General features: G+C 37.4%; 1 protein-coding gene across 3 annotated transcripts in view; it reads right to left on the bottom strand.

Annotated features, from left to right (window-relative positions):
* Window positions 1-21295, bottom strand: part of CCNT2 (cyclin T2) — a 39079-nt gene extending 17784 nt beyond the window's left edge. Inside the window, exons 1-10 of one of the 3 annotated variants that reach the window (XM_072418085.1) lie at window positions 21072-21295; window positions 19137-19218; window positions 16570-16698; window positions 16369-16429; window positions 16035-16097; window positions 15344-15389; window positions 12794-12957; window positions 12382-12452; window positions 10611-11736; window positions 1004-10515 (exon numbers count right to left, since the gene is read on the bottom strand). In XM_072418085.1, the coding sequence (XP_072274186.1) occupies window positions 10448-10515; window positions 10611-11736; window positions 12382-12452; window positions 12794-12957; window positions 15344-15389; window positions 16035-16097; window positions 16369-16429; window positions 16570-16698; window positions 19137-19218; window positions 21072-21226 (1965 nt within the window). In that variant the 5' untranslated portion in view covers window positions 21227-21295 and the 3' untranslated portion in view covers window positions 1004-10447. Of the gene's footprint in view, window positions 1-1003; window positions 11737-12381; window positions 12453-12793; window positions 12958-15343; window positions 15390-16034; window positions 16098-16368; window positions 16430-16569; window positions 16699-19136; window positions 19219-21071 lie in introns of those variants that run through there. The other 2 variants (XM_072418086.1, XM_072418084.1) reach the window with 2 other exon arrangements.
* Window positions 21296-21605: the final 310 nt, after the last annotated feature.

Below are 21605 nucleotides of genomic sequence, written 5' to 3'. Positions count from 1 at the left end.
TCAGGCAAGGACTGTCTGCAGAGCGACTGAGGCAAATTGTAAACCACCAAACTAAACAATGCCAAAACTTTGAGTATAGGTGGCCTAAAGGCTGAAAATTAATATTCATATCAGTCAGTCAAGTATATCAACTTAAATGTGGATAGATCAAGGGTGCATGAGTACTCAACATTTGGATTTATTGCAACCATGCTATTTAAGGTATTTGACTGTCTGCTTCTTTCTTTAGAGGTCCTTTTCACCTTGGATAAACTGGAAGTACTCCAAGTTTGGGATACGTGTATATAATATGATCTTTGTATAAGCCAATAGAAAATGCGGGTTAATTTGTTATAAAAGTCATTATTTAAAATTTACAGCTAATTAGTTGAAAATAACTAGAAACAAGGGTTGTTGTAAAAATAGGATTTTATATAAAGAAAAAATATACTTGCCTGTCCTAGCACAGAAATTCCTTTGTTCAGAAGCTATGGTGTCCTGAGAATTCTTTATAGCCAAGACCACTGGAAGTATTGGACACTTAGCTCTCTACTGAGCATCATAACTAATTATTATTAATATTATTAATAATAATAATAATAATAAAGTTTTTATAAAGCGCCAACATATTACACAGCGCTGTACGTTAAATAGGGATTGCAAATGAAAGACAGATACAGACAGTGACACAGGAGAGGACCCTGCCCCGAAGAGCTTACAATCTATCATGGCTCCTTCCACTGGTCCCTATATTACGATTGAGTACTGAAACATAGGGGGGTCAACAGATGGACCTACAAGCATGGCAGGGCACAATGCATGTAAACACCTGCAACTGTGTTGCATGAAGGTTAACTTTTTTCATGAAAAGCATAAAGACCAGCCAGGTAGGCTGCAAGACCAGTAAGCATAAAGTCACTTTTGGACATCGTTTCTTACTTCGTGATTTAGCAGCAATGTCACTGCAAGTCTGTATATATTACTATAGAATAAATCAAAGCTTTATGAAAGATATCACAAATCGTTTTGAAAAATATATACATTTTATTGCAAAAACATGACTTGATTACAGTATATAAAGAAAGATGACTCAGCTATGGACAACTCAATCTCCCAAATATACTTAGAAGTGTATTACAGTCAGTGAAGCTATGATATGTCCTTACAAATTACAATAAATAGTAAATATGTGATCAATGTTATTTTAAACTGCTGGGACAAAAAGTTGCTTTATCTGTGTGTCTTTTTTGTGTGTTACTTATGTATAGGTTTCTAATTACTGTAAGGAAAAAAAAAACACATTCACTTAACATTCACATTATCATACGTTGCACAGAAAAAAGGTCAACAGTACAACTGGTTGCTAGGGCTAACAGCTAAAGTCGATTCCCCAACTTGTGTTTTTCTTTATTCTTGAAATGTTATTGTAAAATTGTTCAGACGGCAATTTTAAAAGTAGAAAAGTAAAACTTTCACATACGATCATAGAAAGTATATTTCTTACAAATAGCTACTCCATCTCATGATTTGTTTTAATATCTACTTCATTATAACACCCCCCCCCCTTACCAAATACACATTTCATTGAATTGCAGTGGAAATCCCAACCAGAAGGTGGTGGCATTTTAGAGAATTGTAGATCAAATGCTTTATTGAACTGACAAAATTACATATGGTTTGGTTCATGCCCTAAGGGCTTATGTAACAGCATTTCTTTGATCCACAGAAGAAGAAAATTTTAAGAGTGCTGATTTACAACATTTTTTCATATCCATATATCTTGCCATATTAAGGATGGCCATGAGAGCAATTGAAGCAACAGGAAGGAATTAATCATTGCCCCAATGGTTTGCTGGTAAATTGTTACACCTTACCAGACCAAAAGAGTGCATTGATTATGCAAATGTCTACCTGGAAAACAGCATTTATTTCAGAAGAACAATTATACTATGCTCTCACCTGCCAATCTAACGTGGCATGTATAAAAAATAGTTGGGAGATTCTGCTATCTATATAGATTGCCTGGGTTTAATGCTGCCACTTAAACGGGTGCTAAAGCTCATGACGTGCTAAAAAAACGGGAATGCTACCCGCTACAGTCACTTTCCACCTATTTTTCCAATGCAAAACTTTATCAGAACAATGAAAAGAAATTAAAAGCCACTTTTAAATTGATACTTAGCATGAAAGGCCTACTAGTTTGAGACGCACTTATCCTGAAATGACCATCTACAACCTGCTTGATGAGCCTTCTAACCATTCTCATCCAGTGCAGGACATGAAAGCCACGTGTCAATTTTCATCCACCGAGGCATTACAAAGTAACATATATGTATTACTCTGATTAAAAAAAAAAAAAAGCTAAACGTCATGTACAAGTACACTTGCCAAGTCAAAATTCACCAATTCAATTATTTTAACTTATGTCTGCTAAAATATTTTTTTGCATGCAGCCACTTTTGAATTGCAAACTTATCTGCCACATTGAAAAGTGAAGATGGCCTCTCACTTTTCTATCCTGAAATAGTAATACAAACTGATCACTTCACACACACAACCTAGTGCCTAATGATAGAGCATCACCACATGTAAATTGAGGTTGTGTGTACACTATTGTCCACTATTGTTGCAATGTACAGCATCTTTCAAAGCAACGTAGCCCTAAATAGCCCAGAAAGTAGCTTCTCCATTTCTAAATATGAGCAAAGGAATTATAAAGGGCACCTAGGTTACTTCAGGTAGCTAACAGAATCATAATAGGTGTCTTACATTGAATTTAACATACCTAGTCTAACATTTGTGTGGAGTAGAGTTTTAATATAGAACCCACCTAATCAATGAAGTCTGAAAATCAATCCCTCATTCTAAATACACACTATTCTCATCCACATCACATGCATTCTACTCTATATCAAATTATACAAAAGGTATATTATTACTTACTTACATATTAAACTCACATGAATCTGGAAACTATAGTGCTCCCCCCTACAAAAACATCATATCAAAAGGGGATACAAGAAATGTTTACATGATGTGAAAGGTGGAATACAGAAGTTTAGTTATCCGAGTAACAAAGTCATACCACAAGTAGATTGGAATATTAGAACTGATTAGTAGAAAAGAATCTGCACCACAGAATTTGCTCTGCACATACAACTCTCAATTTGGTATGTCACTAACTATAAGAGGCTGCAAGACCTAATGAGCAGAAGTTCGCTCTAATAATGTCATACAGTGGTAATTCAGCTCTAATAATGTCATACAGTGGTAATTCAGACACCAGAGGAATGCACATGTGACTACAATGTAAAGAAAATATATGTAATGATATAGCATACTAAATGATATTCATGAAATTCCAACCATAAGTCACTGTAAAAACTGTATTGTGTTACGATAGCCGCCAGACACAGTACAGCTACATTTAGGCTCTTTCACATCTGTGCACTGATACACACACAAAGCATGATAACATCAAACAGAAATGAATGTAACCTACACAATGGTTCACTGCGGATTCATTCATTCTTAATAGCACTTCAATGCACATTACTGCTTTGCATGGTAAATGGGCTCCCTACTTACACATCTGGGAGACCACATAGGCTGGGCCGTACTGTTAGCAACCGCAGTTCTTAGGGGAAGGAGAACACGGAATACTTTTTGGTTTGGAGGTAAACTTTCATTTGATTTCATCCTTGGGACCAAACATTTAAAAAACACATTAAGAGAAAATGGAGTTCACACACCAAACCTTAATCCAACAGAAAAATATTTGAGTGTTCCTTTACACACCCCACTTGCTAACATCTTTTACTCCTAAAGGGTCCCATTTATAAATGTTTACACCCAAGATTCACCCAATATTTACCCATTTTTCACACTGGATTCAATTAAATGGGTAAACAAACTTTTTCTATGATTCCAAAACTTTTTACTAAACAAATGTCTTGAAAGATTTCTAAATGTTGCGTGAAAACATTTATAGATAGACCTCTGACTAAACTAAAGCAGGGGATAGTTGAAGGTGGACAGAGTGAACACACAGGATTTTTACAGCAGTATTATTTGGCCACCATTTTTCAGTTGCCTGCTGTGAGTCCATATTTGGGGTGGGAAGAAATGTGGCCCTAAGCAGAGTATCATTTAACACAAGTAAAAGTGATGGTATTACCTTCCCAATCAGTGGACTAACCACAATGTGATGTACAATATGTGCAAAAACAGAAACAGAACTGGTACCTTAACTTTAACTTTGTCAACTAAAAATTCAGAATAAGAATAGGTTTCTATGTACTACATATTTTAAATGTTTTCATAAAAGGTTGACTGCACTGTACATCCTTAACAAAATTCATCCATTCTTCTCCAGACTGGTGTCTTTAACCTAACAAGATTTGCTGCCTATGTTTCTCATTCCCCTCTGTCTTAAAGGAAGATTTCAGTGGGCAATATAGATCTATAAGGACACGGGAAGGGCTCCATACTTGGACAAATAACATCCCATCTGCCAAAAGGAACAAAAAATATTCTCCTTTAAAGCCTAAATTTTAGAGACAAATTTTCAACTACTACTGAAAAAGATACAAGTGATGCCCCAAATACCTTTGCAAACCCAATTACCACCTAGTAAAAGCTGCAGGATCATCACTTTGCACAAGAGACATGTGGAAGGGGATCAGTAGGTTCATCCGCTACAAGCTGCCTGCAGAAAACTACTGGGTAGGGCACAAGTCACCTTGTAACAGGAAAGCGGGGAACACATGTTGGTCTTTACTACAGAAAACTCGACACAGAAGGCAGATTCACTGGCTTTCGACAGAGATCTTGAGGAAATATACAAAGCACAGCAAGATTCAAGTAAAACATCTCTTGTATATGGACAATTGTTGCTTATTCTCGGGTTGGATTTAAAGCTACATCCTTAGACCAGAATGAATGTTGAGGGATATTTTTAAGACTTCACAAGAAGGCCACTCAAAGGATTTCCAGTTCCTGGTTATGTGGGATAATCATTAAAAAAAAAATGGGCAGCCACTTGTTAGGACATGGTTCACACCTGCCTTGAGATTAAACAGAGCTTAATGTGGCTGGCAACCTGCCAGCCATTCGAACACTCAAACTTCATCACCGGTTCTTACCAGCGTATGCACATTTGCCATCTGGCGGCCCCTATTCAGCCTCAAAGGCAATTGTTCTTGCCGTGAGGAAGAGGAAAATTAAAAAAAACCTCACTTATGTGTAAACCTAATCAAAGATATGTTCATAAATATTCTGACATGGATGAAGTAATGTTACTTTATCTTTTTACCTTTAAAGGTTTGATTTTGAGTTACCAGTGAAGGCTAGAAGTACACACTGCTAGACTGCACTTAAAGAATATACATCCTTATTGGTTGAATGCCTAGAAATGACTACGCCATATATTGAAATAAATTCTTTTCAAAATGAAAAGCAATTGAACAATAAACTGATCAGCTGTTTCACGACCAGTGAAGGAAATTCCCATGTGACTTCAACAACAATTATGAAGGTAAAAGGTCTGAATTAAAGTCCAAGTTTAGAATTTGCAATTGGAAGTCAAGCCAATGAAATATATGATGTCCAAGAGCTGTCAATATAAAGCCAGACAACTTTAGGCTGAGAAAGGGGACCATCAGACAACAGTGTGGCCAAATCAACAATTTGGTATATTCTTAGAGGAAATATAGTTGGGGAGTGAAGCAACACCATGAAGCCAAGATGCTCACAAAGTGTCAGTGCTAAGTGATTTTAAAATTCTATTAATACAAAAAAAAGTTTTAACTAAGCTAAGCGCACTTTCCAGTAGGTAGGCCATTTGTCATCTGAATCTACAAACAGAAGAAGGCATGCAAGTAAATATAAAGTGTTTACTACAAGGTACAAACAACTGAGGGTAAGGCTAGTGAAGAAAATCTAAAGCATGCCTGATTTTAGAAGATCCTTTGGATGGATAAAATGAAGATGAAAATGCTCAAAGTAAAGGTAAGAGAAAAGCATGCAGACAGTAAGGGGGGAAACAGCTCTAAAGCATGATCAAAAACACCACAAAACTGATACTTGGTTAGGAAGGTTATGACACTGGTGTAAAATATAAGAATGATAACAAAAGCAGACTGATAAATAGGATGTGTAAAGGGCTATAGCATCTAGTCAGATTTAACCAAATGCTACATGTGATATAGGACAGTGCTTTGCAGAAGAGATGGACAACCACCTAAAACATACAGAGAACTGTTCTATGCAAAATGGAGCATTTGAAAACAGGGAAAGGTGGGGACCTATTTATAAAAAATCCTAAATAGCTAATGTAATATTTGTTGAACCCCTGGAATTCAAGTTGATACATCAATCAAATCTTGCTAAAATCTACGTTTGGTGTGGTTTGGAACGGAAGCAAAAAATAATAAAAATGTATCACTGTCCAATATACATATAGGAATTTTACTGAATCTATAGGTAGACCACAATTGGGAAAAATACAGAAAACAATGTCTTCTGGCCTATAGTAAACAGTCTTTTCAAGCATTAGTATGGTGTGCATAAGTAAGGTAAATGCCGCACTCATACCTTATATTGTTGATAAGGTTGATGGAAAATGATCGGTACCTGACCAGGGCAAGAAAGTCAATTACACATTTGTTCCTTTCACAGTACTTAGAATCCATCAGCGGCATGATACCAACCGTAAAGAGTAACTAAAGTTCCAATCCACAATCAGGCAAAACATTATTGCAGGAAGGGACAGGTGATGTTCCTTCTGCAATAATCTATCCTACCTGCCTGATAACTCCAGGTCAGGTAGGCCTCACTCCAGGTATCGGTTAAGCTAAAGAACAACCAGCAATGAACTCTCCATACACCTGGGCGGGAATTGGGTCACCCAGACATGCCAATCAAGATGGCCTAAGATAATTATCTAGGAAGGGAAAAAAAGATTGTGGCACTCTGCGAGGAAATGGGGAAGGATGAGTATTGCAGTTTTGGTTCTGCTTTAAGTCTAATTGCCACTACATTACGGAATAACTGAAAAATCCAGTAAAAATGTCTCACTGCAAAGCTGAGATATAAGGAGCCAGCAATCATACTATTGTCGTTAATAGGAGGCCTTTAATGTCAAACAGCTTTTTTCTATTCACTATTCTATCTGTCTGAATACATGACACCATCCCCTTTTTTCAATTATTTTCAATTGGCTGATGGCCCAGCTAATTACAGTGCAGCATCATATTATTGCCCAGCCTTCAGATAAAGGTGATATTTTAGAGTTGCCAAGCTACTATCTAGTAATTAAGGAGTTGACAATAAGGACCTACAACCTCCAAGTGCAAGTACAATGTGCTATTTAATGTAAAACACTGTACCCGTTTATTAATAATAGTAAGATAATATTAATGGGTAAGAAAAAGGACTAGCAATGGTCATTTATAGAATGCATTTGGATTTAAAGCATATCTAGACAAATGGAAAATTACAGCTTAGCAGTCTTTAGAGGACATATGGCTGTATTAATTTTCTGTCTTTACCTTTGTTTTCACTGTAAAGCTACAAACACTCACTTCTTTATGTTATCTAAGGATAAAATTTTGGTTGTTAGAGGCTGAAATTTAAATATGCTTTTTTGTATGCCCATTATATGGTGGATTGATGGGACTAGAGGTTTACATAAGTGATAGAATTGTTTAAGCCTTTTTTTAAGCCCACAGAAGTGACAAGGACACTGAATTTAGGCAAGATCAGAAATTTTTTGTATCTTCTAAATATGCTCTTAAATGTGCTGGCTGCTTTATTTTTTCATGGCCTGTAAGAACTGTTTTAAGACAAAGGTTAAAAAGAAAACTAAAAGCAAAAGAAGAACAATCCCTAAAGATTGTAGGCTAAAAGGAGCCATCATTTCAGGGGCCAGTATATTCAGTAGTAAGTTAATCAGAGCAGGAAAATGTTTAGGATTTACACATGGCAGCCCAATTTTTGGGTGCAATGGCCATGAATTCCTCAGCTATGTACTAAATAAATGTCGAAGAGGCACACACACAAATAAATATCCAGAACACATATAGAAAAAAAAAAGAAGATGCAGGTATAAAGTCATCGCGCAAAGATGTATTTACATTTATTATCATTCTGTCTTAACAATATCAATAATACATGTATACACTGTAAGGCTAGAGAGTAGTCATTGGTTTATAGCAAGGATGCCCACTGTTTCATTAAAAAAAAATTGCATACTGGCTAGGACCATCTCAAATGTCACGGCCTGTGCATTCACCCAAAAATCTGACTAACAATAAAAATGATGTCTGGGTATATAGCATTAGAGCAGAATATGAATGTCCCAAGTATACAGTGTTACAGTCCAGACAACATGTCCTGCAGTGCCCCAGAGCTTGTTTAACCTGTTCCACTAAATTCTGCCACGTGGCCAGGGCAGTTATCTCATGTAAACTACATTGCAGGAGCTTAGGACCTCACTTCCTATCAAGCATTCCTAATGGACAGATAGGCTGCAAGGTTTGTTCAGGAAAATAGCTCCCACCAATTCACACAGGCATTTAACAGGAACAGTGTCTTACATTAACACACACTTTCCAGTTTCTAAACCCCCCACCCCAAAGTGACCAACAATAGTGCATACAGTACTTTTCAAATACAAAATATGAATAAAAATATACGCTTTATTTTATGGTCTGTCAGCATTGAGTACATGTACAGTAAATGAGAAAGACTAGTCACTGGTTAGGCCTAAGAAGTTTTAGAACGAGCAAATAAACAGAAAAAGTAAAAAAAAAAAAAAAAATATCTACAATTTCATTATAACAGACTGCACATACTATGAACACTCAACATCCAGACGCAAATAGACAGTGATCGAATGGAGGGGCAGGTGTTTCCACTGGGACACAAATAAAGGAAAGATGAAATCCTCCAATGTCTAATCTTACAATGTACAATGCTTTATAATATTAACAAAAAAAAAGGGAAAACTGCCCCACTGGGAAAAAAATAAAAATGGGGTAGCAATTTTGACTCTTGTGTGAAGACTGCATTTATTCGGAAAATGCATGAATTGGCAAAATGACAAGTACATTCTGACACACCAATAAAAACAGTGATCCCATAAGCTAATAAAATAACTTTTGTTAAAAATAAAACTTAACCGATCACTACAAGGTTTTTTTTCTCTCTTTTTTTTTGTTTTTGTTTTTTTTACAAATGAATGTTTTTTTTTTATTACATGAACCTACAAATACCATTATCAACTCTTGTCTATATTACTGCATCAAGCCAATAAACACTTAAAATGCACTTCACAGCAAAAGATTATGTAAACTTTGCTTTTTTCTTTTTTTTTCCTATTTCCTTCGCAACCCTGAGGACTGAGAAAGAGCCAGTTACCATGTTAAAAACAATAAAAAAAAAAAAAGTAAAAAGGAGCCACGTGCCCCCTACTGCTGCTCTGGTGATGGATACAGGGATGTCTCCTCCATGGGTTACAACAAAACGTCCTCTTTAGTGGTTTTTAAGCTGATTCCATTAAGGCCTACAGTTTAACTGTCTTAGTGCCACAAAAGCCCACTGATTCCAGGCCACTGTAGCACAAAATAGAATTATTTTTTCAAAAGGAGATGAGAAGTTGTATTTCTTTTGTTTAGGACTTTTGATGGACTATGACGAGATAAAATAAAGTTAAATCTGTATATTGTTATTCTTACAAGCAGCTCCAAACCTGAGTATTTTATGGTATATCTAAACATACAAAAATGTATGTACATTTTCTTCTCCACCTTCTTGTAAACAGTTGTCTGTATATTCTGTTTTATCCCTTTATCTATGAGGCATGCATATCATACATACATTTTTTTAAATATACAAAAAAAAAATTTAAACACACATCTGACAAAATCTAAGCATCAAAAAACTGCTGGGTAGCCAACGCTGAAGGCAGAGTCAACCAGGCTTGAAGCAATCTATCGACTTAGAAGCATACCCTTCCGCTCTAATATGTTCATAGAATTGAAGAAATACTGAGTTTTGTTTTTGTTTTGCACCTTCCATGCAATTACAGTATTTATAACACTATCGTATGTGGAGATAGATATTTTCACTAAACCTCTTTTTTGAGGGATAAGAGCAGCATTTAAAGATTTATTGAAATTGTGGCAACGGTTGTTACCATTGGTTAGATAAGGAAGTTTTTTTCCATACCAACTTTTTTTTTTTAAATTAAAAAGAAATATATATATAATATTTACACATTAAAAAGGGGAATAGGCAAAGGGAGTTGGGAAGGTGATGGGGGGGAGGAGTGGGCAGGGAGAAGCCGTTAAAATTAAAAAGAGCTAATCACATGTTCATTCCCTGGGCACTTAACAGCGAATCGAGCATGTCGAATGTATCTTTGTAGTCCATGTGCTGGCTGTTTGCACCGTACTCGTGACTGGCATCAGGGCCGTTGGTCTCCACAGGCTTTTTTTCTAGTTTGACAAGCGTGCTGAGATGCCCGTAGCCCACCTGGTATGTGACAGGGGGGGGAGGGAGTAATGTATGGTTAAGAACAGCGTTGTGCGAGGATATATACTGCTTAACAGATGAACTAGTGGCACTACCTGAACTTTTGGAACTTTTGCTCATTTTGGTGTGGTGGTTGTAAGAGGCGTCATTGGAATGCGGCCTCTTCCTTGAGGAGCTGGAGCTCGAGGTACCACCATCGTTGGGCACACCAACAGGACTCCGTAAAACGGTCGTTGGCATCCCATCCATGCAAAGTTTATTGCTACTGTTGCTGCTCCCACCGCTGTAGTGTATATGGGAATGCTTGTGGCTGCTGTGATGCCGACTTGAAGAATGATCTTTGTGCTTGTCCTTGCTGACGTGTGGGCTCGAGTGCTTACTCTTGCCACTGCCTTCGTCAGATGAGCTGTGTCGGTCAGCAGAAGACACTTTTATTTTCATTTTTAAGTCTTCTTTACTTGACCCTCTCTCCGTCGGAGGGATAGGTATCCGCAACTTCAGGGAGCCGCTTTTATCTTTTTTGTCGGAAGAATGTCTATCTGTTTTCTCTGCGGTAGAAATAGGAATTTTCATTTTGATAGGTGAGGAGACGGAGCTACCGCCAGGAACTTGCACGTGTTTTTTGTGAGGCTGTTGGGGCTGATCAAGGTGGACAGATACTATCTGATCTCGAACATCAATCTCAGATTCAAGCTTTCGTTTCTCTCTGTACTTGTCCAGAGACATTTTATGGGACATTGCCACAGGTGGAGCGTAAATTTGTCCATGGTGTTTGCTGCTGGATGTTTTGTGAGTGTGTTCCTGCTTCACTGCATGCTCAGAACCTTTCTCAGACCGATGATGTAAGCCAGGGTGGAGCTGAGTGGCAGTCATATTGTACTGACCAGATGCAAGGGAACCATCTTGCTTTTGGGTGAATGATTGATCATTTCTGGGTTGCTCAGGGTGTTGAGGCCATTCGTGATGAGATGCCATGGCGTAGGAAGTACCAGGCATCGTTATAATTGGCAGTTCATCCGAGTTATGGGTTCCTTGAATGGGCATGCTTCCTGAGTTCAGGGCTACAGGTGCCGGAAATGCTGAAGTTGAGGGCTTTGGAAAACTGGCACCAGTGATACCAGCAACAGGGTCCACCAAAATAGAGTTTGGGACTAAGGAAGAGTTGAGAATGGAGTTATCAAGCTGTCCATCTGCTTTGGGCTTCCTTGCAGCTTGGGTAGCCTAAAAGAAAATTGTAATTGTATAAAGCTTAGAAAATTCAATATAACTATATATAAAAAAATACACAAAAAACAACAGTTGAAATTAAAATACAAATCAGAAGCCTAGTATTAATAAAAATGTATTTTCTTTTTAATTTTTTTTTTCTTTTAGTATTTTTTTTTCTTTTTAAGTCAATAGCTGGGCAAGTAGCTTAACAAAAAGCTCTTGTACCAGTAAAAGTAGTTGTAAGTGTTGTGAAAAATCTGTTTCATTTATAAACTATATAACAAAGTTTTGAGGTAGTGTCCCCCCTCTTTACACCTAGCCTGCAGACTCAACATTGAAAAGAGCAGAAGCAGACTAACTGGCTAAAGGTACATTGAAAGCAAGTATCTGAAACTAAATAAAATTTGGGTACTTTCATTGGCTAAATGTAAACAAAACATTCATGACTAAATACCTTGCTATATCAAATGAATTTTGCAGAAATTCTATATCACAAATGCAAGTCCTACACAAAGTCAACAGTAAACTACCACAATTGTAGCAAGTAGCAACCTGGCAAACATGAAACATTTAAATAAATAAAAAAAAATACACTTGGAGTTGCTGATTTGATCTAAATGGACATTTGCAAAGGTATTAAAGAATAAAACTGTTTACCCTCCAGTTGCGTATCTTCTTTAGGCGGCTTGGTGTTTTCTCTAGTATTTGCAGGAATTCATGTGTCAATTCTAAAATACATAAAAAAATGATTGCATAAGCAAGGACTGACTGCTATTATGCAGATTTAGGATCACTTCATTTTCCCCATACAAATCTAATATCCTATACCCATAAGCCTTTGGCAGCATCTACACAATTATGACCCAAATAATAAAATTGACCTGAGTGATGCTTCATTTTATACATGATTATACATTTGTCACTAGAGCACTAGGTGTGTTCCAAATGAGTACGTCTGCTCAGCTGGCATCTGTAAAAAGGAATTTGCCTCACTTTGGAAAGATATAAAGCTATCAAAACAAGTCTTACAAGAAGCTTCCCTAATCTGAACATAAACCATCATTCTTACCATCCAGCAATTCCAATGTAACTGTTTGGTCCACATATTCCCACCAATGCTTGCCATCCGTCGATACAGGTATCTCCCAATTGGACCACTTGCAAGCCAGGTGAATGCAAACACATGCAATTACAGTAGGTTTGTACTGCAGGCAAAATGTAGTGAGGTGAAGGCTGTAAATAAGGGGAAAAACAAAAGAACACTATTACTCACTTATACCAAATAAATACATAAAAAATGTTGGCACAGAAATCTGAATCATTCTAGAAAGCAATGGTGGGATCCCCTTCCTGTGTACATCACTGTGTTGAAGCAATGATTAGGACACACCCTGTGTCAGAATGTAAACATTTCTTTTAACCCCCAACTGCTGAAAATGAAAGCAAAGCCTTGAAGATGGGATATGGGTCAGAACAAGCAGCTCATTTGATATAATTACTGAAAACCTCCTAAAAAGCATGCCTGAGACAGAACAGGAAAAAAAAAATGCTGGCACCTGCAACCACTTTGCAGTCTTTTACACACAGGGTCACAAAAACCATAGTTACAGTGCACACGATATAGCAGACAGTACAGAGTGGCTACTCCTTCCTTCACAATGCCCTCATGTGTGTCCAAGTCAGTGAAGAACCCTTATATAAACAATCCTTTATATAAACAGACCTAAAATATATGCATAGCGCTAGGCTATACAAGTGGAATCCATACATTTATTTACGAGTGGTTAAGATATATATTCTATTCAGAATTAAAATGTTTCTCTAGGACTACATCAGTTGGTAGGACATACCATGTAAGCCAACCCCTAAAGATGCTCCTTGTACGGCATCTCAGAATTTAAAGGGGAATGGTAGGCCGATACTTACTTCTTTTGCCGCCTGCACCACGCAATGCTGCTCCATTGCAGACAACTGGTCATTCCAAGTCTCCAGCAAAAACAAACACTTCTGAGAACGTCAATCTCTGTGGTCATCTGCAATGCTCACTGGTTCCTTTCTTTCACCTCACAGTAAGATACATTAGTGATGTGAGGTCAAAGGGAGGAACCAGTGATATCCAAGTGGACCGGGGAGACTTCTTGGAAGTGTCAGTTTTCCTAGGACTTTGGAACATCAGTTGTTTGCAAAGGAGCATTGTTGAACAGTGCAGCCGGAAGAGAAGAGTATTCAGCCTCTTTACAGGTTTGTGCTTTCAATTAAAAAAAAAAAAAAAAAAAAAAAAAAAAAAAAAAAAAAAAAGATTATAGGAATTGTCCCTTAACACAAAGAATGTCAATTTAAACCATGCCACAAAATTTCTATCCTTAAAGGAACTAGAACTGGGTAATACTGTGGTATCTTGTGCTGCCTGCTAAGTACCTGTTCCTTTACTGTGGAAGACCCCATTGAAAGTTGTTTGTTAATAGGGCCTTAGCGGTACTAAACCAACTGGGCTTGCAGGAATGAGTAAACTAGTAATCAGTATTATGTGCCCAGCTCTCTAAAAACCTTCAACAAGCACCTGTAAAGTAAAACAATACAATGTGGAAATCTAGACACAGAAAAGCCAAACATTTCAAACCAACTAAACCATGTGCAAGTGAACATATTTCAGAACATGTGCAACATAAAACTGAATTTGTACAATGACTAGATAAATTTAAATGAACTGTGGCTGCAAAATACAATATTTGTGGGCAGTCTCTCAGAAAAACAGAACTGCTAAGGGGAAAAAACATTCCATTGGGCTCTGATGGGAAAAATTGTTACGAAGACATCAAAGCAACCCGCATATTCCCAGCACATCAGCATTGGAGGACATCTACATGATGGGCACTGGGCTTGCAAGACAAGTCCACTGCCCATTATGTTTTTTGGGAGCCAACTGTCCTGTCAGGACAAAACAAAATGGCGACATCATCCAAAGGGAAAAACTGCAGCCATGCAACCATGGCTGCAGTTTACTAAGAAATAAGCCAGCTTCCTGGAAAAACAAAACAGAGTTTTTATTAACCTGAAGAGAATAACAACCAAAATGATTTGTCAGAATCTGGATTCTGAGTCTGGTAAATAAATTAATGGGCTATGAAATATGTACAAGATGAATTTAGTATTTATACAAATCTTCATCTTTATTGTGTAGTTGGTTTGAAAATAATGTTTACGTATTACTAACATTAAAAATGAAAAAAAACTATATAAAAAAATATATATAGACTATATTTAAGACTAGGTTAGGTATATTAATTTTAAATGAGAAGCTTAAGCATAATTTACTTACCGTACCATAAGGTAAGTTTAGCTCTTTAGATTCTATTCAGGGCTACCAGTTTAGCAAATGCACTCAGAATCAAGAAACTGATCAGAAAGCAACACTACATTTCCTGTTATGCAAATTACCCCTCTGTGTCAGAGGTCTGCCTACAGTGCAGAGCGTTAGACACAGGGGAAAGACTAGGCCACATAGAACAGCCCAGTACCCCCCTATGAACCAAGGCTAATAAGACACAGGAAGGGGGACCCTGCAGTAAAGAAAGCTATAGTGTGCTGCTACTGTGCAATAAAGGTTCAGGATAACCACCTGTTGGTAGCCATAAAATAGGAGGTCTGTGCCAAATCCTTGCTTGCTGCAAAAGAAAAGAGAAAAGAAGAAATTAGTTCCAAGTAAAAAAACAACTGTATATAAACATTTTAGTCTAAAAGCAAACTGTTTATCCTCATTAGGACAATATTTGAAACTGCCCAAGAATTCTAACAGAATTTATACTTTCAGCCCCCCCATAGATAGTGATATAAAAGAAAAATCAAGTTTAAGTGCATGGAAAATTACTGACCATGCTGCACTGAGATTTCTGAACCTTTGTTAGAAAGAAAGGTAAGTTATTTGGTGAGATGTTAGCCTACAATAGGTTAGAGATCTATGGGAGAGGGCTGAGAAGATTTAGTTCCAACTCAGCCCTGTCTTTCACAAGTCAAACCCACCCCTACAAGACTTTTGGTCTCTCATTGTACTACTGAGGAAGTGAAAATAAATTTTACAATGAAAACACTTTTCGCCCCTTGACTATTATCTACCAGTAAACGATACCAGATGCAGTTAAAGAATTACCCAAGAATAAATATGGTCATTATGGAGTACACACCCAGTATATATTGATGTGGACTCATGTATATGATGTATACATCAGATACTGATATATTTGGACTCCCCCATTAAACAACGTAAATACTAAAAAGATAAAATAGATTGCTTTAAAGTAACAACTACAAACCTCTGACTAGTTGGGTGCATTTGACAACATCTGTATGGGGATGCTCGATGGTGATCTCAAAACCTTAGGGAAATGAAAAGACAGTTCTGTTTATTTGATCAAAAAAATGTTACTTTGACTGAAAATACAACCATACCATTCTGAAAAAAAAAACATTTTCAAAAGCAGGCTAAAAATAAATTATATATCTATAAATTCAAGCCATACATTCTAAAAAACATTTATCCAGATCTTAAAAGGTATAGTTTCCTAAATATATTCTTATTTAGTTTATTCACCTCATTACATTTGATTTAATCTAGAAGATATTTCACAACAGGCTGCAAGTACTCACCTAAGGTCTGTAGCAGTATAGTTTCAAGTATTACAAGCTCCTGAGCTTGCTGCAGGTACGCCTAGAAATATCAGAACACACTTATTAATATCCAGTAAATAAAAAGATATCAAATAATTCAAAGTATCCAAAAAAAGGAGTGAAATCCATAACCAAAGAAACATTTTAACTCCCATTAGACAAATAAGGTAAATTACTTACGTCACTTTTTGTGTCTAACAGTGGATCTAGTGGATTAAGACAAGCATGGGACACTTTAATAACGTGTTCAAGTTTTCGAGGCTGCTCCTCCACTTTGGCAGCCAGGAACAATGCAGTAGGTGAAATTATCTGCATAAAAAAGCAGCGAGAAAGGCAACTTTATTATTTTGTTTATGATCAACCACATTTTGCATTTAAAAATATGTCTTGACATTGAGGTTGGTATAAAGCTAGAACCAGCATCAATGCAAATCTGTCAGCCAGTCTGTTTGACCTTAACCTTAACGCTAATTTTGCTACAAGATCAACAGAAGTGTGATCAGCATTGTTACATTCAAAACAATTAGGTGAGTACACACAACTGTTGTGAGGCCACACTACCGGCAACTAAAATCCAATAAAATAAGACTTTTTGTAATGTGAACCCAACTTCACAGAAACAGTTTCCCATGCATAAGAATGGGTATTCAAAAGAAACAAATGTTTGCCTTAATCATTTTTCTTGATAACCAACTAGCCTCTATTCATTTACTCAGTCTAAACTTTTGACTGATCCATCTACCCAAAGTAAATGTAAAGCTAAACTTTTTTGAGTAGATTTTTAATTCATGTGCTGTGAAAACCAGCAGGACCCATTCACAATTTCCATTTGCAATAATCTGACAAAGTTGCTAACGTTAATATTGATTTTTGATTTAACTTTAGACATACTGCAACAGCATCCAAAGATCAAGACATCAACAATGACAATAAAATGATGAATATATTCATGTACATGTGAAAGATGCTCATTCTTGCTTTACAGATATTATTCAACAAAAAACCCTGGACTGCATTTTTTGCTTTGGATGCCTATCTGCATAGGTTAAGGAAGAAAAAATAAAGGGATGGGAAACACTGGATAACCCCATTAACACTTACAAGGCAGTGTTAAGGCAGCTGCTGCCAGGAGTACACCAACTTCTTTTATAGACAGTAACCTTTTGGAGACGCTAAGCTAATATTCAGCAAGACAACATTTAAATAATTTCCTCAAACTGCTGGGTTATATTGGTCAAAGTATGCATATTCCAACTGGGAACATTAAAGCTCAACACGAGATTTAGTTTGCATAATATGTAGAATGGAAGTGCAGAGGATAGGGAGTTTGGATGGCAGTAGGTGGACTGTAGGTGCGGAGGGTATAACAGCAGACAGTATGTACAAGAGGAGTACAGAGTATGACAAGCAGGCATTATATGCAAAAGAAAGGACTGCAAATGGCACGACAGGATAATGTGTACATGAATGGAATGTGGAGGTTATGGCAGGACGTAGTATGTGCAGGAAAGGAGGGTGAAGAGTATTACAGATACTCTGCAGCTTTGTTCACCCAAGTAGATAAATGTTAGATAAGCTTATGTTAAGATTACCATCACAACAATGACCATCATTTGCTGCTGCCATTATTCCAGAACCCTTATAGCCATGATATAGAAACCTGTGTATATTTAAATGTATTATGACTTCAAGGCCAAATACACAAAAAAATATTTATCTTTAACCATTTTTTACTACTTATTACTCTTGCTATTTCAATTAACAAGCACTTATAACAAAACAGCAATTAACGGGGAAACTAAAACTTCATTTTATTTCCTAAAGCAGCAATCCAATTGTTTAATCCACTCAAGCACAAACATTACAAAGAAGAGGAAACAATTTACAGGTGTTAAATAAGCCAGGGCAGATCCCCTGTGTATTGATTGTTTTCTGCACAAAACACCTTTACCAAACCAGGAAAAGGTGTCAAAAGGTAAACAAAGAATGTACTAGAAGTTGTCTGGACAGTAAGATAATGAGCAGGCTATTTTTTTCATTATAAGAGTTTACTGCTGATAATAAGCAAGAATACAGAATATTTATGTCATTTTAAACCAACAACAAACACTGGTGAAAGACAAGTCACAGTTATACAACACAATCACAACGGTTAGTTCACCGTCTGTATTGCCTGTGTTACCAATCTGAAGTCAGTCCATGACCACTTTCAAGAACAAATCAAAACCAGTTTCTTTATCCTGCATAGTCAACACACTAGTTTGCTGCAATGCTGTCTTCCAAACTAAATACAAAGATGAAATAAACATACAACACAGATCCATCTAGTGGTGGAAAAGACCTGACTATTCTCTGCTGCAGGTACCATTTAGGTACAGGTCTCCATCCCCCCTACCATGGAGACCTGTAACATGCTGATCCTATTAGGGTACAAATCAGCCACTTCCACTATTTGCATTAAAATAAATTAAAGGATATCCAAACACACAAGGAACAGGCTATTATGGCCACCAAAAAGTAATCCCAGAGTGCCAAAGGCATTAAAAAAAAGATACAGGGCTAGAAAAATGTTTAGCTAGTCTTAGTTGAGTTTTACAAAACACGCGATTGTTCCACATAAACCCAGCAGTTTGTATCTCACCTAAAAAAGACCATAAAGTACAAAAACATAAGCCACAACTTTGCAACAATTCAGCAAAATAAAAACAGTTCATTATTAGCAAGAGAATAAAAAGAGCAATACTTACATGTCTGTGGTATTTGGTAAACGAGTGATGCATGTAAAATCGATGCATGTAAACAATGGCAGTGTTGATGGTTAGCTGGGATCTGTAGTTTTATTTTAGGTTAAGGAAAGCAGGAACCAGTTTGGAAATGAAAATAAACAAAAGCATAGCATATACATATAAAAATGTATACTGAATACATTTTCTCAATATATATATTTTTTTATAAAGGACTACATAAACACTAACAGTAATTCAATTTCTTAATCATTTCTCCTATAATAAAGAAATTGTTACATTTTCTAAAGTCTATTTACATTATTTTACTAATTCCATTTAACAAATCCAGACCAAAGGTGTGCAATCATTTCTTTCAGATTTAATTTACACTATAAAGTGATTAATGCATTTAGGTGAAAAATCTCACCTGTTCTATATTTAGGGTCAATTTCTTGTAGAGTTGTTGTGAGCTATAACACAGGTTATGTTTTAGTGTATGCATATTGCAGTCTAAAACTATCCATTGCATGGTGAAAAGAAACCCTAAAAGGTTGCAAAATTTAACACCAAGTTTCTTTTGCAGCATCATTCCTGATTTAAAGATTATCTGAAATAAACTTACAAGCATTCATTGCACTCCCGCAGGGACGATTCACCCCTCTATTTTACATTACATCAATTACAGTAGACAAAGTGAACTAAGATGCAAACATTTGGCACTAAAACAAAGCAGGAAATAATGTCCTAGTAATAAGAGGGCAATATTTTTTACACTTTTGGCAATTTCATCTCACTTCCTTCTATGCATAGGACAGTTTGAAAGATCTTTACAATGTAAAAATACAAATCTGGCACCAGTTGTAACTATTACTGAATGTAACAAAGATGTTTGGACACTAAATCTGATTTCCCCCACATTGCAAATAATAATTGCTGGGGAAAAGGCTGTGAAGCCGTTCTTACTGGAGAACTAAAACATCTCTTCTGTAACAAAGTTTACACATTTTAGTAAAACCATGCTTTAAGCCTTGCAGTGCTGGGAGTTCATAGTTTCTATCTGAAACACAGCTGTCCATAAAAGAACTAAAATTCTGCAAAATGCATACAACCAACACAAAACAAAAACTGAGCAACTTTACAACCAGACTAAGCAGATTGTGTGAGATTTTACAGAGACCCCAAAATGCTAAAATCACAAAGCAATGATCTGGATAGCAATGCAGCACCCCGGTCTTCTCTGCGAAATCAAACACTTGTACCCACTTTCTACGCTGCAAGCTAGAAATCTGTCTATAGGTAAAATGAAGACTTGCTCATAGTCCTGTGACTATGGGGTGACAATAGCCAAGCAAGATTTGCTAAAAACATAAAACCAAGGTTATAAAAAGACTTTGTTTAGGATAAATACAAAGCCTCAGAAAATCTGACTGATAATTGTGATGCTTCCCAAAACTCTTAGATTGTAAGCTCTTCTGGGCAGGGTCCTCTCCTCCTCCTGTGTCACTGTCTGTCATTTGCCACCCCTATTTATGTACAGCGCTGTGCAATATGTTGGCGCTATAAAAAACCTGTTTAATAATAACAATTCTGCAGCCCATACTGATCTGATGGCTAAGTCTAGTGCTATGTAACTTTGGATTGGCGCACAATGGCTGGAGCCGGCCTTAGGTCAGGACACACAGCTGGCTGCAGCCGGGATGTATAGTAAACCCTCCTCGGTAACAATAAGTGACATTGTACAGGCCGCATCCCCCCACCGGCCCGGTATAGGCCGCACGTATCCCCAGACTCAGGGGGCGACGGCCGGCAAGGTCGGGAGAGCATATCGCACATCCACAAGGATACCAGGCCACCGCCCTTCCCGCAGCTCCCCACCTCAGAAACCCGAAAAAACCCAGGCCGCAGGCTCCCAGCCGGCACTAGGCCGCGGCATGAGAAGTATGGAGAAAAGGATACACATTGAGGCGCTGGCCCATATCCTGGATGAGGTTGGCCGCTTGTTGCCGGTAGGAGAGCTCCTTATCTGCTTCCACTCCGCAGCGTCTTGACGGGCTGTTCTCCAGTTGCTCCCGGGTGAAGAACCAGCGAGTCGGCGTTCGGCAGTCAGCCATGGCACCAGCCCACAGAGCCGAGCGTCACAGTCGCGGAGACCCAATGCGTCACAATCACCGGAAATTCCGTAGAGCCTGAGCCGGAAGCCCGCTTCGTCACGTGAGTAGCAGCAAAGTAACTAGTTACCCCCCCGTAGTTGTACTGAGTGTGCGCTTCTGCTGCCGACTAAATAGACCTTACTGACAGCCCGATAGTGAACACGCCCACTGGGCGGTGCCATGGTAACCTATTCATGTGGTCAATGCAATAGCTTAGAGACTGAATAAGCAATGTGGGTGTGCTCCCTCATTGGTGGGAACTAGCGCTCTTATTTTACATGAAAAAGGGATGCTTTATGTCCTTTTATATGTGTCGCTACCTGAGCTATGGCCTGGAGAT

The sequence above is a fragment of the Pyxicephalus adspersus genome, chromosome 7, assembly GCF_032062135.1.
Source record: "Pyxicephalus adspersus chromosome 7, UCB_Pads_2.0, whole genome shotgun sequence".
In the NCBI taxonomy this organism is placed as follows: domain Eukaryota; kingdom Metazoa; phylum Chordata; class Amphibia; order Anura; family Pyxicephalidae; genus Pyxicephalus; species Pyxicephalus adspersus.
Note: the sequence above shows the minus strand (reverse complement) of the source record. Positions and strands in the feature narration are given on the sequence as shown.